The 17,062-nt window shown below is 50.6% G+C and overlaps 1 protein-coding gene across 1 annotated transcript; it reads left to right on the forward strand.

Moving 5' to 3' along the window:
• Positions 1-517: 517 nt before the first annotated feature.
• Positions 518-1,698, forward strand: LOC136536981 (pentatricopeptide repeat-containing protein At5g02830, chloroplastic-like). The gene is made up of 4 exons (XM_066529096.1): positions 518-599; positions 698-778; positions 1,180-1,277; positions 1,647-1,698. Exons 1-4 carry the CDS (start codon positions 546-548, stop codon positions 1,696-1,698), a joined length of 285 nt encoding a protein of 94 aa, XP_066385193.1. The 5' UTR covers positions 518-545.
• Positions 1,699-17,062: the final 15,364 nt, after the last annotated feature.

Here is a 17,062-nt window from a genome sequence, read left to right on the forward strand (position 1 = left end):
GATCTTATTAGCTGGTCTATACTCATGGATATTTATGGAACTTCTCAAAATAGGGATGGAGCTGTTCAGATTTCATGCTTCAAAGTTTTATGTTGATATCTTTTGCACAATATAATCTGCTATGACATTTGGCCTTATATCAACTTTTGTGTCAACTAAATATTCCTTCCTTGTTTGTATCCTGTTGAAGTATTCCATTTTATAAAACTTGATGTACCTCTTGTGGACAAAGAATCAAAGAACTAATAGATTAAATAGATGACGGAATAGATACTGAATTATTTTATGAATCCACTTAGCCTGTGGAGTTCTGGCTGCAAATGATCCTTAATTTGCATTCCATGGTAATTCACTTTCTCAGTATCACAGTATCTATGTGGCATGTCTTTCCATTTTTCAGTACTGCCCTTACACTGTTGACAATGTCCATGTGATTTTTTTCATCTGGATAAACATAACACTTACTTCCTTATTTCTTATTTTTCTTAATAAATAATAAATTAATTATTGCTATCCTTTTCTTTTTGACATAGGCACTAAGGAGAATGCAGCGAGTTGGGATGAGACTTAATGTCTCTGCATATACTGTTGCTATTAAGGTTGGTCACTGGAGAACACATTTTACTTGGTTAATGGGCACTTCTTTTTATTTATAGACTTATGGTCTGCCAGTAAGCTTTTCTACAATGTCCTCCAGGCATGTGTTGAAAACAAAGATTCGAAGTTAGCACTGCACTTGTTTGAAGAAATGAAAACACACCAACTGAAGCCCAATTTGGTGAGTTTTATCTAAAATTTAGGTACAAAGCTTTGATGCTTTGCTTTTCCTTAACTATAAGATTTGATGCTTCCTGATGTAACATTTATTGTTTGGCCCATGAGCTATTTGGCACCTCGCATCATTTAAGGTTCGTATGAAAGCTTAGGCTTTATATCGTACTAATGTGTTGTTAATTTCATCCAGAGTAGCTTGTGCCTGTTGCTGACCGCTAAATGCTTCGGATGCATGCATAATTTATTGGTGTCAAGTTATTTGGGTTGATTAGTTGGATATCCTCTGCTGCTTGTTGATGTTAGACATTATGATATGAAACATGGCATAGTCAATGGTTTACTCTACATCAACCTGCAAAAATTCCATCGATGTAAATTGCATTTGACATAGTAGTTCATTTTCAGGTGACGTACAAAACTCTCCTGGCAGCACGCAGCAATTATGGATCACTACAGGAGGTCCAGCAGTGTTTAGCAATATATCAGGAAATGAGGAAAGCAGGGTATGTGACTAGAACGATAATATGCTGTTTCTTTGATACTTTTGAAGTCAGTACAAGTGCTTTTTCCTCGACAGCTCTACTCTTTCCTTATTATAAGATTACCGTTTTGACAGTAATTCGTGATTGCATTAAATAAAGAACAAAGGTTTATTTGATATAAATGCTCCAGTGTAAAATTCATGGAATACACTATAAATAATGGAAAACTAGAAGTGCTCCAAGCTACAACTGTTTTGACAACAAACAGGTATCAGCAGAGGATGTAATCCACTGAAGCTTTAGTTGTTATCTCATGCCTAGGTGTCAATTGCTTCTTATTCCACTATTCCATTGTAGGAAACATACTGACAGCCTAGTTTCACATTCCAGGTATCAGGCAAATGACTATTATCTCAAGGAATCAAACTGCGTACAAAACTAGTGACAAATTGTAAAAACCTAGTGACTAAATTCAACATATAGAAATATATTTGGAAGACAATTACTAACATTCTGTTCCATCCTCAAGTATTGATTTAACTCACTGCTGTATGCATGTACTACTATAGAAGTGATGATTTCGGAACATAGGACAGCTAAGAACCAGCAATGGACTAGAGTTTTGATTACTTTTAGGCACAAACCAGAGGCATGTTGATGGGATAATTTACTGCTGAAATTTAAACTTGACTGAAAGTTAAATTGGTTAGAGGCATTTGTCGCACTTAGGCGCAAATGAGGCCTAGTGCTTTAGATGATAACTCATACTGTACTTCAGTTTTACATAACTTGTCTACACTTTCTGATTCCATGGTTATAAAAGTAAAAAACTTAAGTGAATTTTTTTTGTTATACTAGTCTCTTGGTTCAATTTCTGGAAAATGGTTGTTTACACTTGACTGATCTGTACAACAGCTTTATATATTTTCTCCACTTGCCTAATTACATAGTTATTTTTCAGGAAGTGCTGGGCACTAGCCTTTGGCCTGAGTTTCTGAAAAATGATTCTCCTCATAATCTGATGGATGTGCTCTACTTTTGGCACGTCATTACTTTTGGCTTTTGAGTTCCTAGAAATGATTGTGTGCACAAACCTTAGATGTGAAACACAAAGTATTAGTATTGTTTCCTGAGGAGTACATTCATGTAATTCTTTTGGTGGTTGACTTTGCTGGATGTGATGTACACAAACATATGGTGTACAAGACAAATTTATTTGGTGCTTGATTTTGATGGATGTGATGTACAAGACAAATTGGATGTTATATGTATTGAGCTGCATGTGATATGTGTTTGTGTATCTTCATGTGACACTTGGACACTATATGAGCATTGAATATCGTTTTGATGTGTGTTAAAAATTATATTTTTTTCTATATTAAATTGTTCTGTTGAACAGTCTGTCGCTGTAAATGTATGGAGTGTTGGATGATCTGACGCTGAATGTGTGGTAACATATTATCTGTCGTTAAAGAGTGGCAACATGCTATCTGTCGCTGTCGCTGTAAATATTTACTGCAACAGACTATCTGTCGCTAAAAGTATCATCTGACGCTAAATATTTTTAGCGACAGGACTTACAGCGTCTGCGCAAGTCTGTCGTTGTACCTTTTTAGCGTCAGTTTGTCTGTCGCTGTAGCCACTTTTAGCATCAAATCGTCCATCGCTAATCTTGGTGTTGTGGTGTAGTGAGGGAGCATGGCTGCCGGCAGACATGAGGTGGGCACGGATGGTGAGGATGAAGGAAGGAGAGGCGGTCGGAGGCGAACATGAGGAGGGCGACGCGGGCAGAGGTAGAAGCTGTAGTGATTTTTCCCACTGCTTCCTCCCTGCCGTTTCAGCGTTCATGTGCAATTGGCGCCGCGGAGAGAATCACCCGGAGAAAGCCCGACATGAAACGCGGCATTTAGGGACTCGGGTCGCATTTTTTTAACAGAATCCGGCTAGAATCTGTTCCAAATAGGCCTTTAGCCTAGCTAGGCATGTGAGGTAGGCCATACAACTATAGATCGGCTATAGAACATTTCATCGTAAATGTGTACCAGTCAAATCTACATTGCAGAGCTGACGAAAGAGAAATTTTGCAGCATCTTTAGGACAAAAGCAATCACTTCTTTTCAATTCAAATGTCGGAAGACATTCATGTTTTATTTAGAGTTGTCTGACACCTACATGCAGGCAGATAGATGGCCCCACTACACCAGATTCTCACACTAGGAATGGGGCATTTTTACTGTAGGAGCGGCTGGGATTGAGGGCGCCCCTACAGTGGACGTCCTCGGGCTCCAGCAGCCTAGCCGCCCCTACAGATGGCACTGTAGGGGAGGCTGGTAACCTAAGCCGCCCCTACAGTTGGGGTTGATCTGTAGGGGCGGCTCCATCACCAGCCGCCCCTGCAATGCCCATTTGTAGGGGCGGCTGCCATCAGCCGCCCCCTGCTGTTCAACTGTAGGGGCGGCTGAATCACTAGCCGTCCCTACTGATGGCGCACGAATAAATAGCAGCCACCCCCTTCTTCCACCTCGGGACACACTCTTCTACATAAAAAAAAGTTGGGAGGCCTTAGGCTCCTCCTAAAAATTGCTCTACTAAGGGGAAGGTTTTGATCTCCAATCCTTTGGTGGAGAGGTTCTAAAAGTTAAGGAAATGCTTCTCCAACTCTTTATTTGAAGTTTAATTCGTTGGTTAGTGAGTAATTTGATTTTTGGTTTTCTCTCTCTTCCATGGAGCTTAAGCTAGTTATGAGTGAAATTGGACCCTAATTTTCACTATACTAGGGTAAATTAGGTAGGGAAGTAAGATTGCACCCTTTGTTAGTACATATTTGTTGATTTTAGTGTAGTATTAGTGAAGTTTGGTGCATGTGTCATGAAACCCTATATCTAGATCTAGATCTAGGATTTTGTTTTTTTTTTCTTTTTCAATTTTTTCTTTATGTGACTAGGGTTTGCATGTAGGTGAATGTGTAAGATTTTAATTGTTGCTAATGTGTAAAATATCCTCTACCATGGCTACTAATTATCATTTAATATTTATTTTGATTCCTTTCTATAATGTGTGTTTTTAATTAGTTATGGATAAATAGGCTATTAATTAATTATCCTCTACCATGAAATTAGAATGGAGTTTGCATGAAAGGTAGTGGATGAAATATTAAATGTTGCTAATTGTTTTCTTTAAAATTATTTATTTGAACCAATTAATTTATATTTTAAAATATTTATGCATTAATAGTCAATTAATTAACTATCCTCTACTACCATAGTGCGTGTCTCGGGTATATACAATTATTCTCGAGTAATATTCTTTCTTTGATTGTTTTGTTTCTATAAGATGGACTATAGGAACTCTTGGATGTATGGTTCATTAAGACACGACGCTCTTTTCCGTGATGAGGTGGACAAATTCATCAAAGCCGCAGAGGAAACTCCATTAGGCAACGATTCGCAGGCAAGAGCTGAGTGACCTACATACTTTTTCTAGCATCACTGTTTTACCACGAACTTTTTGATGGTTACTCAACTCAAATGTATAGGACTAATTGGTTTTCTGCCTTATAAAAAAACGCTTGCCTACATACTTTTTAGGTCGCATTACCTGGACATAGAGTGGTTTCTCCATTTCACATAATGTTGTCTCTGGATTCTTGCCCTGCTGTGCGCAGTATGCAGTCATCCATTTGTCCAGGTGGTCTGCTTAATCACAGTTCTAGAATGTGTGGTGCTCTACATAAATGTATCTGTCAGGGAAGATGTCTGAATGTAGAAGTAATGTTACAGGAGTGTTTCGTAGCTTCAAAAAATGAATGTATCATGCTGTCCCTGAAATGAAATCAATTTGTTGTTCATCTCAGTTTTATTTCCCTGTTCGCTCCACATTAAGCCACTGCTGCTGCTGGCTTCTTGCTGCTCGTAGCTTCCTGCCGTTGCTTGCTTGCTACTGCCTTTGCTGCTTTTGCTGGTTGGCTGCTGCAGCAGCAGCACAGCTTGCCGAACAGGCACACTGTTCTTGCTAGAGCATCTGGAGTTTGTAATGACCCTTGTGCTACGTGGGGCCATTGCCATGGAAATTTTGTAGTCTTCAAACATGCTTTGTGTTGCCCGTTTGCCTGATTTTGAAACATCTTGTCACATATGAATTAATCGATTGGGTTACGCAAACCTTATTCATATCCTGTATGATACAATACCTTTTCTATAAGCCTTTGATATCGTTGTAACAAATATGATATTACTAAGTGGTTTCTTCCTCTTGTGCAGCAGCCCAAAAAATGAAATCAAAGATTAGCTTACCGCAACTGGGTCAGCGGAAATAAAGCAAGGCCAGTGACCAGCGTAGGGCATGCTGACCTGTGACCAGCGTAGGGTATGACGACATGGTTGATATTTATGTGGCTTCATATTTATGTACCTGGATCATGCTTTTGTATGGCCGGTGGTTTGTCCATTAGTCTGTCTGGGATAGCACTTTAGTCAATTTGGTAAGATTGATTAAATTGATTAAAGTGCTATCCCACACAGGTGGTTAAGGAATCCAGCATCTCCCTATTACTTACTACAATTTACAGCCACGATAGCTTTTTAATTTTGCTTTGCTTGCCTTTCCTATGACACTTAGGTTGTACCTTGCTATTCCTGTCCCTAATAAGAACTACAGCCTGGTTGTAATAAATTGCTTAAGTGCCCTGTTAAGTTCCAATGACATTTTGCTTCATGCAGCTCTAATGATCCCAGTATCATTGTTACATCAAATATTGGAGACAGTGAATTCAAAGATGTTCACTGTTTACGCCACCACTTTCAGTTCAGATGTTCTAACTCCAGACATAATATCGCCGACAGTGAAGCAGAGTCGACGGGCCACGTCAGGATGCCGGCTGCGGAGTGCGACGCGCAGCACAACTTGAGCTCGGTGTCCATGCTTGAGGCGCCTAACGATTCATCCACCACCACCACCTCGGCTCCTTGGAAGCCCTGCTCGGCTACCTCAGGTTCGTCATGTGCTAGGTAAAGCAGTCTCAGAGATGCAGTTACTTTATCATATCATGCATGTATCCATCATGCTTTTCTTTGTACAAATTACTAAGTTCCATGCATCCCTGTTCTCAAAAAACAAAGAGTCATTCTTGTCTTCTCTGGAATTTCATAGATTGACATCTTATCTTAGCAATGCATTGTCCCTGACCAAACTGAAGCAAGCAACAAGCAACTTAAAAAGGGAGAAGGGAGCAACAGTCAAAGAAGGGCAAAAGAAGTGGTCAGGGAAGGGCAAAATTATGTTGAGTACATGCTCAAAGATATTGTGTAAAAGTTGAACTATTGTCGGTGTTTTGGATCGGCGGGCCCTCAACCAACTAGTGAAGATGTACTGCGTGCCCCTAATCCCGGATGGTGATGCAAAGAGACACAAGGTTTATACTGGTTCGGGCAATAGGTGCCCTACGTCCAGTCTGAGAGATCGATCTTGTATTCCTTGCACCGAAATGCTCGTAGTAGGGGGTTACAAGCAGGGCAAGAGAGGGAGCTAGTCCCAGGTCTTTGCGTAGAGCGGCGTGGATTGCTTGGGATGTTGATCTCAGGCAGCGGAGAAGCACGCGTGTTACAGAGTGTCGAGCGCGTGTCCGTCTACCTCATGAGCTCCCCTGTGCGTGAGTATGTGCGAGCATGAGAGTAAGTCTGTCCTCCGTCCTCAGAAACGGCCCCGGTCTCTCCCTTTTATAGTTGAAGGGGGGACAGGGGTGATACATGTGTTAGCTACATGGCGTCGTGCGAATAGAGGCGGCATGTCTGAGCCCTGTAGCCTGTCATTGTGGTGGTATGGTCGATGGAGTGGTCCTATCCTTGAAGTGCTGGAGAAACGTGCCGGTCACATCCGATCCTGTGCAACGTGGGAGCTCCAGTAATAGCTTGACGCAGGGCCTGGCAGGCGACGTGCCGGTCGCTGTGTGTTGACCGCGTGAAGAGCCGAGGCTCAGTTGGTGCCGAGGCCGAGCCATCGTGGGGGGCTCGACGGGCGTGAATCCCGAGGTTGCCGAGACCCTGAAGTAGATTGTCGAGGCGTGGAGGGAGCAGTTGGTCCTGTACACTGATTTCGAGGCTATAGTGACCCGGACTTGACTCCCCATGCCACGTTGTTCCTGGAGCAAGGGTTAGGTCGCACAGTGCAGTGCGGGCGCCGGTCATGGACACTGTACCGAGCACAGCGGCCGGTAACCCCTGCCCTGTCCTGTCCTGTCCTGGACGTTATGGTGCTGATGCGACTTCCCGCCTCGTCGGCTGCTCCGCTGTGTCGAGCCGCCGTCCATCTGAAGTTGCTGGAGTGGTTGGTCACATTAATTGGATGCGATGCTCTGTTGGGGAGATCGGTTGAGGCAGAGGCGATGGGGTTATTGCCGAGCTGGCCTCGAGCGAGACGGAGAATCAGCATCTCGTCTGAGGCCTTACGCGTGAGGCTCGGAGCGAGGTAGAAAATCGGTAGACCGTCTGAGGCCTCTCGTGCGAGGCCTCGAGCGAGGCGGAGATTCGGTAGGCCGTTCGAGGCCTTCCGTGCGAGGCCTTGAGTGAGGCGGAGAGTCGGTGGCCTCGGTCAAGGCCGGGGGTTAGCCAATAGTTTGTCTCTTGGCATTGATTTTGACAGGGTCTAGGCGATTTTTTTGGTTGTTGCTTAGGGGATCTCTTTCTATGGTACCCAACAGTAGCCCCCGAGCCTCAGGGAGAGTGTGAGCGCTCTCCCTGAGGTTTTGACGAGACTCGGCTCGTGGTAGCTCCTGGCGGGATGGTGTTTCGTACTCGAGGCCTCGGTGGGTGCGCGCGAGCGCACCCGTCGGGTGTAACCCCCAAGGCCCTAGAGAAATGGATTGATTCTATCAGGGGCTTTTCTCACATCGTGCAAGGGGTTTTGTTGCGTTTGCCGAACCCATGAGTGCGTGTTCGGGTCGCTGAGCCTTGGTTTGGTTGTAGGAAGAGCCCCCCGAGCCTCTACTCGGAGCAAGAGGGCGATCAGGGGTTTCCCTATCCTTTTCGTTCGGAAGGAGGGGTGGAATATGCCAGGCTACCCTCGGTGGGCGCGAGCGGTGACACTTTCGGTGAGCTGTTATCGGGTAAGTCAGAGTGGAGGCCCGTGCCCCGTTCGATAGGGGTCAGCTAGCGGTCTAGAGACACACTCCAAAAGTACCAAAGGGCTTCTCTAGTGGGTGCCGGGGCCGTTCGATGGGCCCCGGTGGCTCGGTGCCTCCCTACGATGGGATCCCATTCGGAGACCTCCCTACCGGTCTCGAACACGACTTAGGGCATCCCAAGCATTTCGCTTGCTTGGGCCTCGGCCCCATATGGGCTCGCCCGTAGTCGTCCCTGACTTTGTTGCCCTAGGACGGCTATCAAAACCCTCGAGGCCCAGCCTTCGAACCCCTAGAGCGTAACGAGCTTGGTGCCTAGTTCCTTTGTCTGAAAGGAATCGGGTGGGGGATATTCCCCCCCATCGGCTTGACAATGGCAGGCGCACCTTTTGAGGTGATTTTCTCGAGGAGGCGGAACGGCGCCTACCGCTACTACGGTCGGACGCGACGCTCTATCAGTGGATGGGACATAATTGTTCACGCGATTAATAAGGAAAAGGTGGGTACGTGGGCGGTAAAATCGGATCTGGATTAACTGTGCCGGATTTGAGGGAAACTTCCCCGATTTCGTCGCCCGCTCATTTCGCCCCCTTCCTGCATAAATACATGACGAGCTTCACCCCTCCCCTCCTTACCTTGCCTGCATTCGCCTTTGCCGCCCTTGAGCCATTGCTAGGAATAGAGAGCACCGGGGAGAAGAAGGGAGAAGGGCGAGGCAGGGAGAGAGAGGCTTACCGCTGTAGTTGCATTCTCCACCGCACTTATGGCCGGCACTGATGTCATTGAGGCAGATGCTTGGGGTTGGTCCGACATATCCGTGGAGACACTCCAGTCGCTTGTCGATAACGGCCTTCTCCGTCCAGTTACCGACCCCAATAGGCCGAAGTGGATTGCTCCATCAGGCGAGCCAGAGCTGAGGCCGCGTGATGGCTATGTTTTGAGCTTCATGTCCTTCCACGAGCGCGGTCTTGGCCTGCCGGCGGACCGGTTCATGTGGGCGCTCCCGCACTACTACGGCGTGGAGCTCCACAACTTCAACCCCAACTCCATCGCGCAGGCGGCTATCTTTGTCGCCGTCTGTGAGGGGTACCTAGGGATTGTCCCCCATTGGGAGCTATGGCTCCACCTCTTCCGGGCGGGGCATACCACCAAGCTGACGGGCACGAGGAAGGCGGTGAGGGCCGGCGGCTACACTCTCCAAGTGCACCAGGACCGGCAGCACCTTTACATCTCGGCCCAGCTCGCGTCAACCAATCGCCGCTGGTACACTAGCTGGTTCTACCTCTGTAATGACGACAGCAGACTTCCCCCCTACACCGGGCGGGTTGTGGAGAGCTAGCCGGAGAAGTGGAGGTATGGCGTCCCAAAGGAGGATCAACCCAAGTTGTAGCCGCTCCTAGAGGGACTGGAGAGACTGTGCGGCCGTGGCCTCACGGTCGCTGTGGTTGTGGCGGCTTTCCACCGTCGGAGGGTGCTACCGTTGATGGCTCGGCAGCGGCGTCTATTCGAAATGAGACCGGATGAGCCAATCGAGGGCATCCGGATGTTCGCCTCCGCCCTCTCCGACGAGGAGATTCTTTGTCGGGTGAGAGAGATGGTGGAGGGGTGGTTGAAGATCGGTGGTCTGACCCCGTTCGTGATGCGCCCATCGCGGGGTTACCTTTCTCTAGTAAGTCACGCGCTGCTGCGGCCCCCAAGGCCTCCTTGTTCCTCACCGTTTTTAAGTCCCTTATTTGTGTTCGCCGTTCCTACAAGGGATGAGAGACGTGCGAGCCTCTCCGCCACGCATTCCCGAGGACGCAGCGTGGCGGGTGGTGAACCGGGCGCACGCCGAGGCGTAGAAGAAGCGGAAGGATGCCGAGGAGGCAAAGCGCACGAGGAAGATCCTTGAGCGCGAGGGACTAGAGAAGCGCCACCGATAGTAGAGGTAGGACGGTCTCCCAGTGGAGGCGTCTCCGTCACCGTCGCTGTCGACGGACTCTTTGGGCGAAGAGGACGAGAGCGAGGTGGGGCAGGGTCCCCTGGACTATCTCCCTGACGTTGGGGGGATAGCACTCGAGGCGTCAGCGAGCAGCCTAGCACTTCCAGGAGGAGGAGGAGGAGAGGACGCCTCGGGGCCAGCGACCGCCCACCCCGAGGCCGAGGCCGACACGCCCAAGGCATGGGCGTTAGGAAAGCATGCCGCCAGCCTGGTGGGCTCGACGGCAGAGGTGGAGCAGGTGGCAGCGGGGGCGACGCGACTACCCCCACAGAGGGGGTGCCGGAGTCCGGCAAGGGCCGGCCGACACCCACGGATATGGGGGCCATGCCATCGCCACCACCACCGCCATTGCAGAGGAGGGTCGCAGTGCTAAAGCGGTTGCACCCCCGCTCGAGGTGAGTGTTTTGTCCATGGAGTTGCAATAGCTCCCACTCATCCCTCGGCCGCATGCTGACCTTGCGAGTCTGTACCTTCAGCTGGAAGCATCACGTGGAAGTGCCCGCCCTGGCGCCACATAAGGCGCTCAAGGTGAGAGCTGGCTCCATCGCTCAATGGGTGGTGGAGGCATAGGCCGCCATACAATGTGGCGCGACGTCGGTGGGGGCTGACCCAAAGGAGCCGGTCGCCTAGGGAGAGGCTGTCGAGGCAGCCATGGAGCAAGCAGAGTAGGAGGAGCCTACAACTCGTGAGGCCGAGGCCTGCAAGTCAGATGGGGCTAAGGCGCCCTCAGTCACCGAGGCCTCCGAGGGCGAGGACGAGGCCCCCTAAACTTCCGAGGCCAAGGCGATGGAGGCTAAGGCGCCCAGGACCACTGAGGCCAAAGTGGCGGGGATCGGAGCCCCTGAGACCATAGAGGTTGGGGTGACGGGAGTTGGCATGAGCGCGGCGAAGCCGGCGGCCCAGGAAGTGGAGGCAGAGGCGGGGCAAGCCTCAATACCGCCACCGGTCCAAGGCCCGCCGCCATTGCAGGAGAGCGCTCGGGAAGTGGAGGTCTATTCGATCTCCTTCGACGATACTTCTCGGGCGAAGGAGGTGGTCGATGCCAAGGCGGGTGGTACTGTGGAGCAGCTGGCTCTGACCTCTAGCAAGGGAAGCTCAGCCCTCGTGCAGGTATGACCCGAGCCCCGTGGGTGGGATCACCCGTGTGTCTTGTGGTAGAGCCGGAATGACCCTGAGGGGGAGCCTCTGTTTGCCCTCAAGGATGCGACCGAGGGGGGCGCTGGGACAACTTCGAGCAATACCGCCAGCTAGCGGAGCGGTCGCCGTGGACAACGCTGTTCGTCATAACCGACGATCTGCCCGGGGTCGCCTAGGTTCGCGCCTTCTTTTCTCGTGTGGTGTTGTCTTTTTCTAAGTTTTCTCGCATTGAATGACCCCTATTTTACCTATCTAGGAGCTCAAGACCCGGTCCCTCAGGAAGTCATTGTTCCTCAAATGGGAGAGGGACGTCTAGGACCAGCTCCAATGGCAGAAGGACTTGCTTGCCGATGCCAATGAGCTTCTGTCGGCGTGGAGCGTGGAGGTGGAGGACCTCCACCTTTGCTGTGTTGATATGAAGGCCGAGGCGGCCACGACTCAGGAGCAGGTCGCCCCTTTGGCGGCACGGGTCATGGAGCTAGAGGAGGAGCTAACTCGGGTGGCCGGCGATCGGGACACCTTTAGGTCTCGGGCTGAAGAAGCGACGGCCTCTGCCAAGGCCCTCGCTGGTCAGTTGGGGGCGGAGCAGGGTGCGCACCTGCTGGCGAAAGGCGCCCTAGCAGAGGCCCTCATGGTGGCCAAGGCCTCCCGGACTGAGGCTATGGTCTAGAAGGGAAAGGTCGAGGGTGAGTCATGTTCCCCTCGTTTTACTTGTTTTCCTTGCGTTCGACTCCTAACTCCCAGGTGTGATGCAGAGCTAGAGCAGGAGGCTTCTAGGGCGGCCGAGGCTTCTCGGGTCAAGGTCCAGGGCTAGAAGGAGAAAGCCAAGGCCTCTCAGGTCGAGGCCCAGCGCTAGAAGGAGAAAGCCGAGGCCTCTCGGGTCATGGCCCAGCGCTAGGAAGAGAAAGCCGAGGGTGAGTCCCATAGGGCTCCACCCCTATTTGGCTTATTTTCTTTCGTGCCTAACCCCATCATGCTTGTTTTGGTGCAGGGTTGGAGAAGGAGGTCTCCCAGGTCGCTAAGGCTTCTGTCGCAGTGCAGGCGGTGCTCGATGCCGAGATCGGAGAGCACAATGCGCTGCAGAGTGCCGCCCGTATCGCCTGCGAGGCCCTAGGGGTGGAGGGGGTCTAGTCGGGCAGCTCCCTTGGGAGCCGCTTGATCGCGTTGAGAGGCCAAGTACGCGAGCGACTCTGAGGGGCACTGCACACAGGTGTCAAGTGTGCCCTGGCCGTCGTCGCCTCGCACTACGTCGGTGTCGACCTTGAGGCCGTCAGCGATGGCTACGTCCTAGCCGAGGATGACGAGGAGGCCGATGAGGAGGTCGCAAAGCTGATGGAGGCAGCTAAGGGCCCTGGCACGGCGCTAGCCAAGCTGTTTGTGGAGGAGGTAGTCCCTCCCATGCCATCCACCGACGCTAGAGACCCTGAGCCTTGACCTAGGCCCAAGAGGCCATGTAAGCAGATTAGGATTATTTTTGTACCATGACGCTTGTGGCCTGTCGAGGCCTTTTTTAAAGTACTTATGCGTTTATGCTTCTTAATCATTTTTATTGTATTTCTGAGCCTCTGCCCTCTATCTCATCTCTGAACATATCTCTTGCAAAAAACTTCCTCAGCGCCTAAGTTGTCCCTCGGGCAAAAGGTGGTGAGGGAGTGCTGTAGCCCGGAGGCGTAGGTCGTCTCGCGACTCGGCTGACCTTTTGGCCTTGAGACAGTCTTTCGGTCCTTAGGTTTTTTACAATCGATTTGTCAGAGCATGCTAGAGAGTTTGGCGTAGAATTTTTTTCAAAAAACAACTAAAAAATGGTGCGTGGGACTTAGGGGGAGTCCCCCCTACTAGCCCCCGAGGGAGGCTCAGTTTTGCAGAGGCAGAGCCATGTCTTGTTCGAGCCCCGTAGTGGGCACCTCTGTAGAGGCGAAGCTGAGTCTCCCTAATGAAGTTATCATATCGCTGAGGCCCTTGATGGGCCCAGGGGGTTTCTCGAAAAATTAGGACAACTAAAGAACGCTTCTTAATTGTATTTCAAGAAACAATGTATACAATGCTTGGAAATTTAAGGGTAAAAGCAACGTAGCTATTCTATGTTCCAAGCATTGGTGAGGATTTTGACCTTCTCATTGGCTAGCTTGTAGGTCCCGGGCTTTAGCACTTGGGCGACGATGTATGGTCCTTCCCACGGTAGGGGCAGCTTGTGGCGACCCTTGTTGCTCTGCCTCAGCCTCAGCACCAGGTCGCCCACTTTCAGGTCTCGGCTTCGAATGCGCTAGGCTTGATAGCGTCGTAGGGCTTTCTGGTACTTGGCCGAATGTAGCAACGCAACGTCTCGGGCTTCCTCTAGTTGGTCGAGGGCGTCCTCGCAGGCGGTGCGGTTACTTTGCTCGTTGTAGGCCTATAGCCTCGGGGAGCCGTATTCCAAGTTAGTGGGGAGGATGGCCTCGGCTCCGTAGACTAGGAAGAACGGTGTGAACCCCGTGGCTCGGCTAGGGGTGTTCCTCAGGCTCTAGATGACCGATGGGAGTTCAGCAAACCATTTCTTGCCAAATTTCTTCAACCGGTTGTATATTCTTGGCTTAAGTCCTTGTAGGATCATGCCATTGGCACGCTCTACTTGGCCGTTTGTCCTAGGATGTCCTATGGCCGACCAGGCCACACGGATGTGATGATCATCGCAGAATGTCAGGAACTTGTGGCCGGTGAATTGTGTCCTGTTGTCGGTGATGATGGTGTTTGGAACCCCGAACCTGTGGATGATATCAGTGAAGAACAGCACCGCTTGCTCGGACTTGATTCGATTGATCGGACGAGCCTCGATCCACTTGGAGAACTTATCGATTGCTACCAGCAGATGGGTGAAGCCCCTGGGGGCCTTCTACAGAGGCCCAACCATGTCGAGCCCCCACACGGCAAATGGCCATGTGATGGGGATGGTTTGGAGGGCTTGGGCCAGGAGATGCGTCTGCCGAGCGTAGTATTGGCATCCCTCACAGGAGCGTACGAGCTTGGTGGCGTCAGCAACAGCCGTTGGCCAGTAGAACCCTTGGCGGAAGGTGTTTCCGACGAGCGTCCGAGGTGCCGCATGGTGCCCATAGGCTCCTACATGCAAGTCCCAAAGTAGGGCTTGACCTACCTCGGTAGTGATGCATCGTTGGAGGATGCTAGATGAGCTTCGCCAGTACAACTCGCCATTGCTGAGGATGTGAGCTTTGGCTCGCCACACGAGCCATCTGGCTTTGGTCCTGTCTGTAGGGAGCTCTCCTCGAATGAGGCAATCAAGGAATGGAACCCGCCAGTCCGTGCCCTGGTTGGCCTCGGGTGGCTCCGCGTTGATTTCCATGACCTCGGTCTCGGCCATGGGGGTCTCAGCGACTGAGGGGGCCTCGAGCCCTGTGGTGGGCTCGACCGGTGGGCCCTCTTCCGCTGCTGAGGCATAGTCGATGGAAGGCTTGTGGAGGTCTCTGGTGAAGATGTTCGGGGGACCAGGGCCCGCGCCGACGCCATCTTCGCCAGTTCGTCCACGACCTCGTTGAATTGCCGCGTGATGTGGTTGAGTTCGAGACCGTCGAACTTGTCTTCAAGGTGACGTACCAGCTTGCAATATGCCTCCATTTTAGGGTCATGGCAGTTCAACTCCTTCGTCACTTGGTCAACAACAAGTTGCGAATCGCCCCGTACGTCGAGACACAGTACTCCAAGTTTGATGGCGATTTGCAAGCCATTGACTAGGGCTTCGTACTCAGCTGCATTGTTGGAGGCAGTGAAGTGGAGCTGAATCATGTAGCACATGTGTACTCCGAGGGGTGAGATGAGGAGCAGACCCGCACCCGCCCCGGTCTTCATTAGGGACCCATCGAAGTACATGGTCTAGTTTTTCGCCTAGACTTGGGCCGGTGGTAGTTGGTTGTCGGTCCACTCTACCATGAAATCACCTAGGACCTAAGATTTAATTGCTTTCCGAGGCGCAAAGGACAGAGCCTCCCCCATGAGTTCGATGGCCCACTTGGCTATCCTACCTGAGGCCTCTCGGTTATGGATTATCTCTCCCAGGGGGAAAGACGATACCACAGTCACCTGGTGGGACTCAAAATAGTGACGCAGCTTGCGTCGAGCCAAGACCATGGCGTAGATCAGTTTCTGGATGCGGGGGTAGCATGTTTTGGTCTCGGAGAGCACTTCGCTGATGAAGTAGACAGGTCGTTGGATGGGTAGAGCATGTACCTCTTCCTGCCTCTCGACCACTATGGCTGCGCTGACCACTTGGGTCATTGCGGCAACGTAGAGTAAGAGGGCCTCGCCCTTGGCTGGCGGTACCAGGACAGCAAGATTGGCGAGCAATGCCTTGAGTTTGGCGAGGGCTCCTTCGGCCTCGAGGGTCCAAGAAAAACGTTTCGATTTTCTCAAGAGGCGGTACAGAGGCAAGCCTTTTTCGCCAAGGCGCGAGATGAAGTGGCTCAGGGCCGCAAGGCATCCCATAACCCTCTGTACTCCCTTGAGGTCTCAGATCGGCCCCATGTTGGTCACGGCTGAGACCTTCTCCGAGTTGGCTTCAATGCCGCGTTCTGAGACTATGAATCCTAAGAGCATGCCTCGGGGGACCCCGAAGACACACTTCTCGGGGTTGAGCTTGATGCCCTTTTCCTTGAGGCATCTGAAGGCTATCTCTAGGTCATCAATGAGATCCCCAGCCTTTCTAGACTTGACCATGATGTCATCCATGTAGGCCTCGACGGTTCGCCCGATGTGCTCACCAAAGACCTGGGTCATGCACCACTGGTATGTGGCCCCTACATTTCTGAGGCCGAAAGGCATAGTTACATAGCAGTACATGCCAAATGGTGTGATAAAAGAAGTCATGAGCTGGTCGGACTTTTTCATCTTGATTTAATGGTAACCGGAATACGCATCAAGGAAGGATAGGGTTTCACATCCCGCAGTGGAGTCGATGATTTGGTCGATTCGAGGTAATGGGAAAGGGACCTTTGGACATGCTTTATTCAGACCGGTGTAGTCCACGCACATTCTCCACTTCCCATTTTTCTTCTTAACTAATACAGGATTAGCTAACCACTCTGGATGGGACACTTCTTTGATGAATCTAGTCGTCAAAAGCTTCTACACCTCCTCGCCGATGGCCCTGCGCTTTTCCTTGTCAAATCGGCGTAGACGCTGCTTCACCAGCCTAGAGCTGGCCTAGATGTCCAAGGCATGCTCGGCGACCTCCCTCGGTATGCAAGGCATGTCTGAGGGACTCCATGCGAACATATCAGCATTCACGCGAAGAAAGTCAATGAGCATGACTTCCTATTTGATATCGAGGGTGGCGCTGATCCTCAGCGCCCGGTCGTCGGGGCAGATGGGATCGACCAGGACGAGTTTGACGGCCTCTGTGGCTTGAAAGTCCCAGCACGATGCTTGGAGTCAGGCGCCTCGCTACTAAGTCGATCGAGGTTGATGATGAGAGTCTCGGCCTCTATGATAGCCTCAACATACTCGATGCACTCGATGTCACAGTCGTATGCATGCTCATACGTGGACTCGACAGTGATGACGTCATTGGGGCTTGACATCTTGAGCTTG

This window comes from Miscanthus floridulus, chromosome 2 (assembly GCF_019320115.1).
Source record: "Miscanthus floridulus cultivar M001 chromosome 2, ASM1932011v1, whole genome shotgun sequence".
Lineage (NCBI taxonomy): Eukaryota > Viridiplantae > Streptophyta > Magnoliopsida > Poales > Poaceae > Miscanthus > Miscanthus floridulus.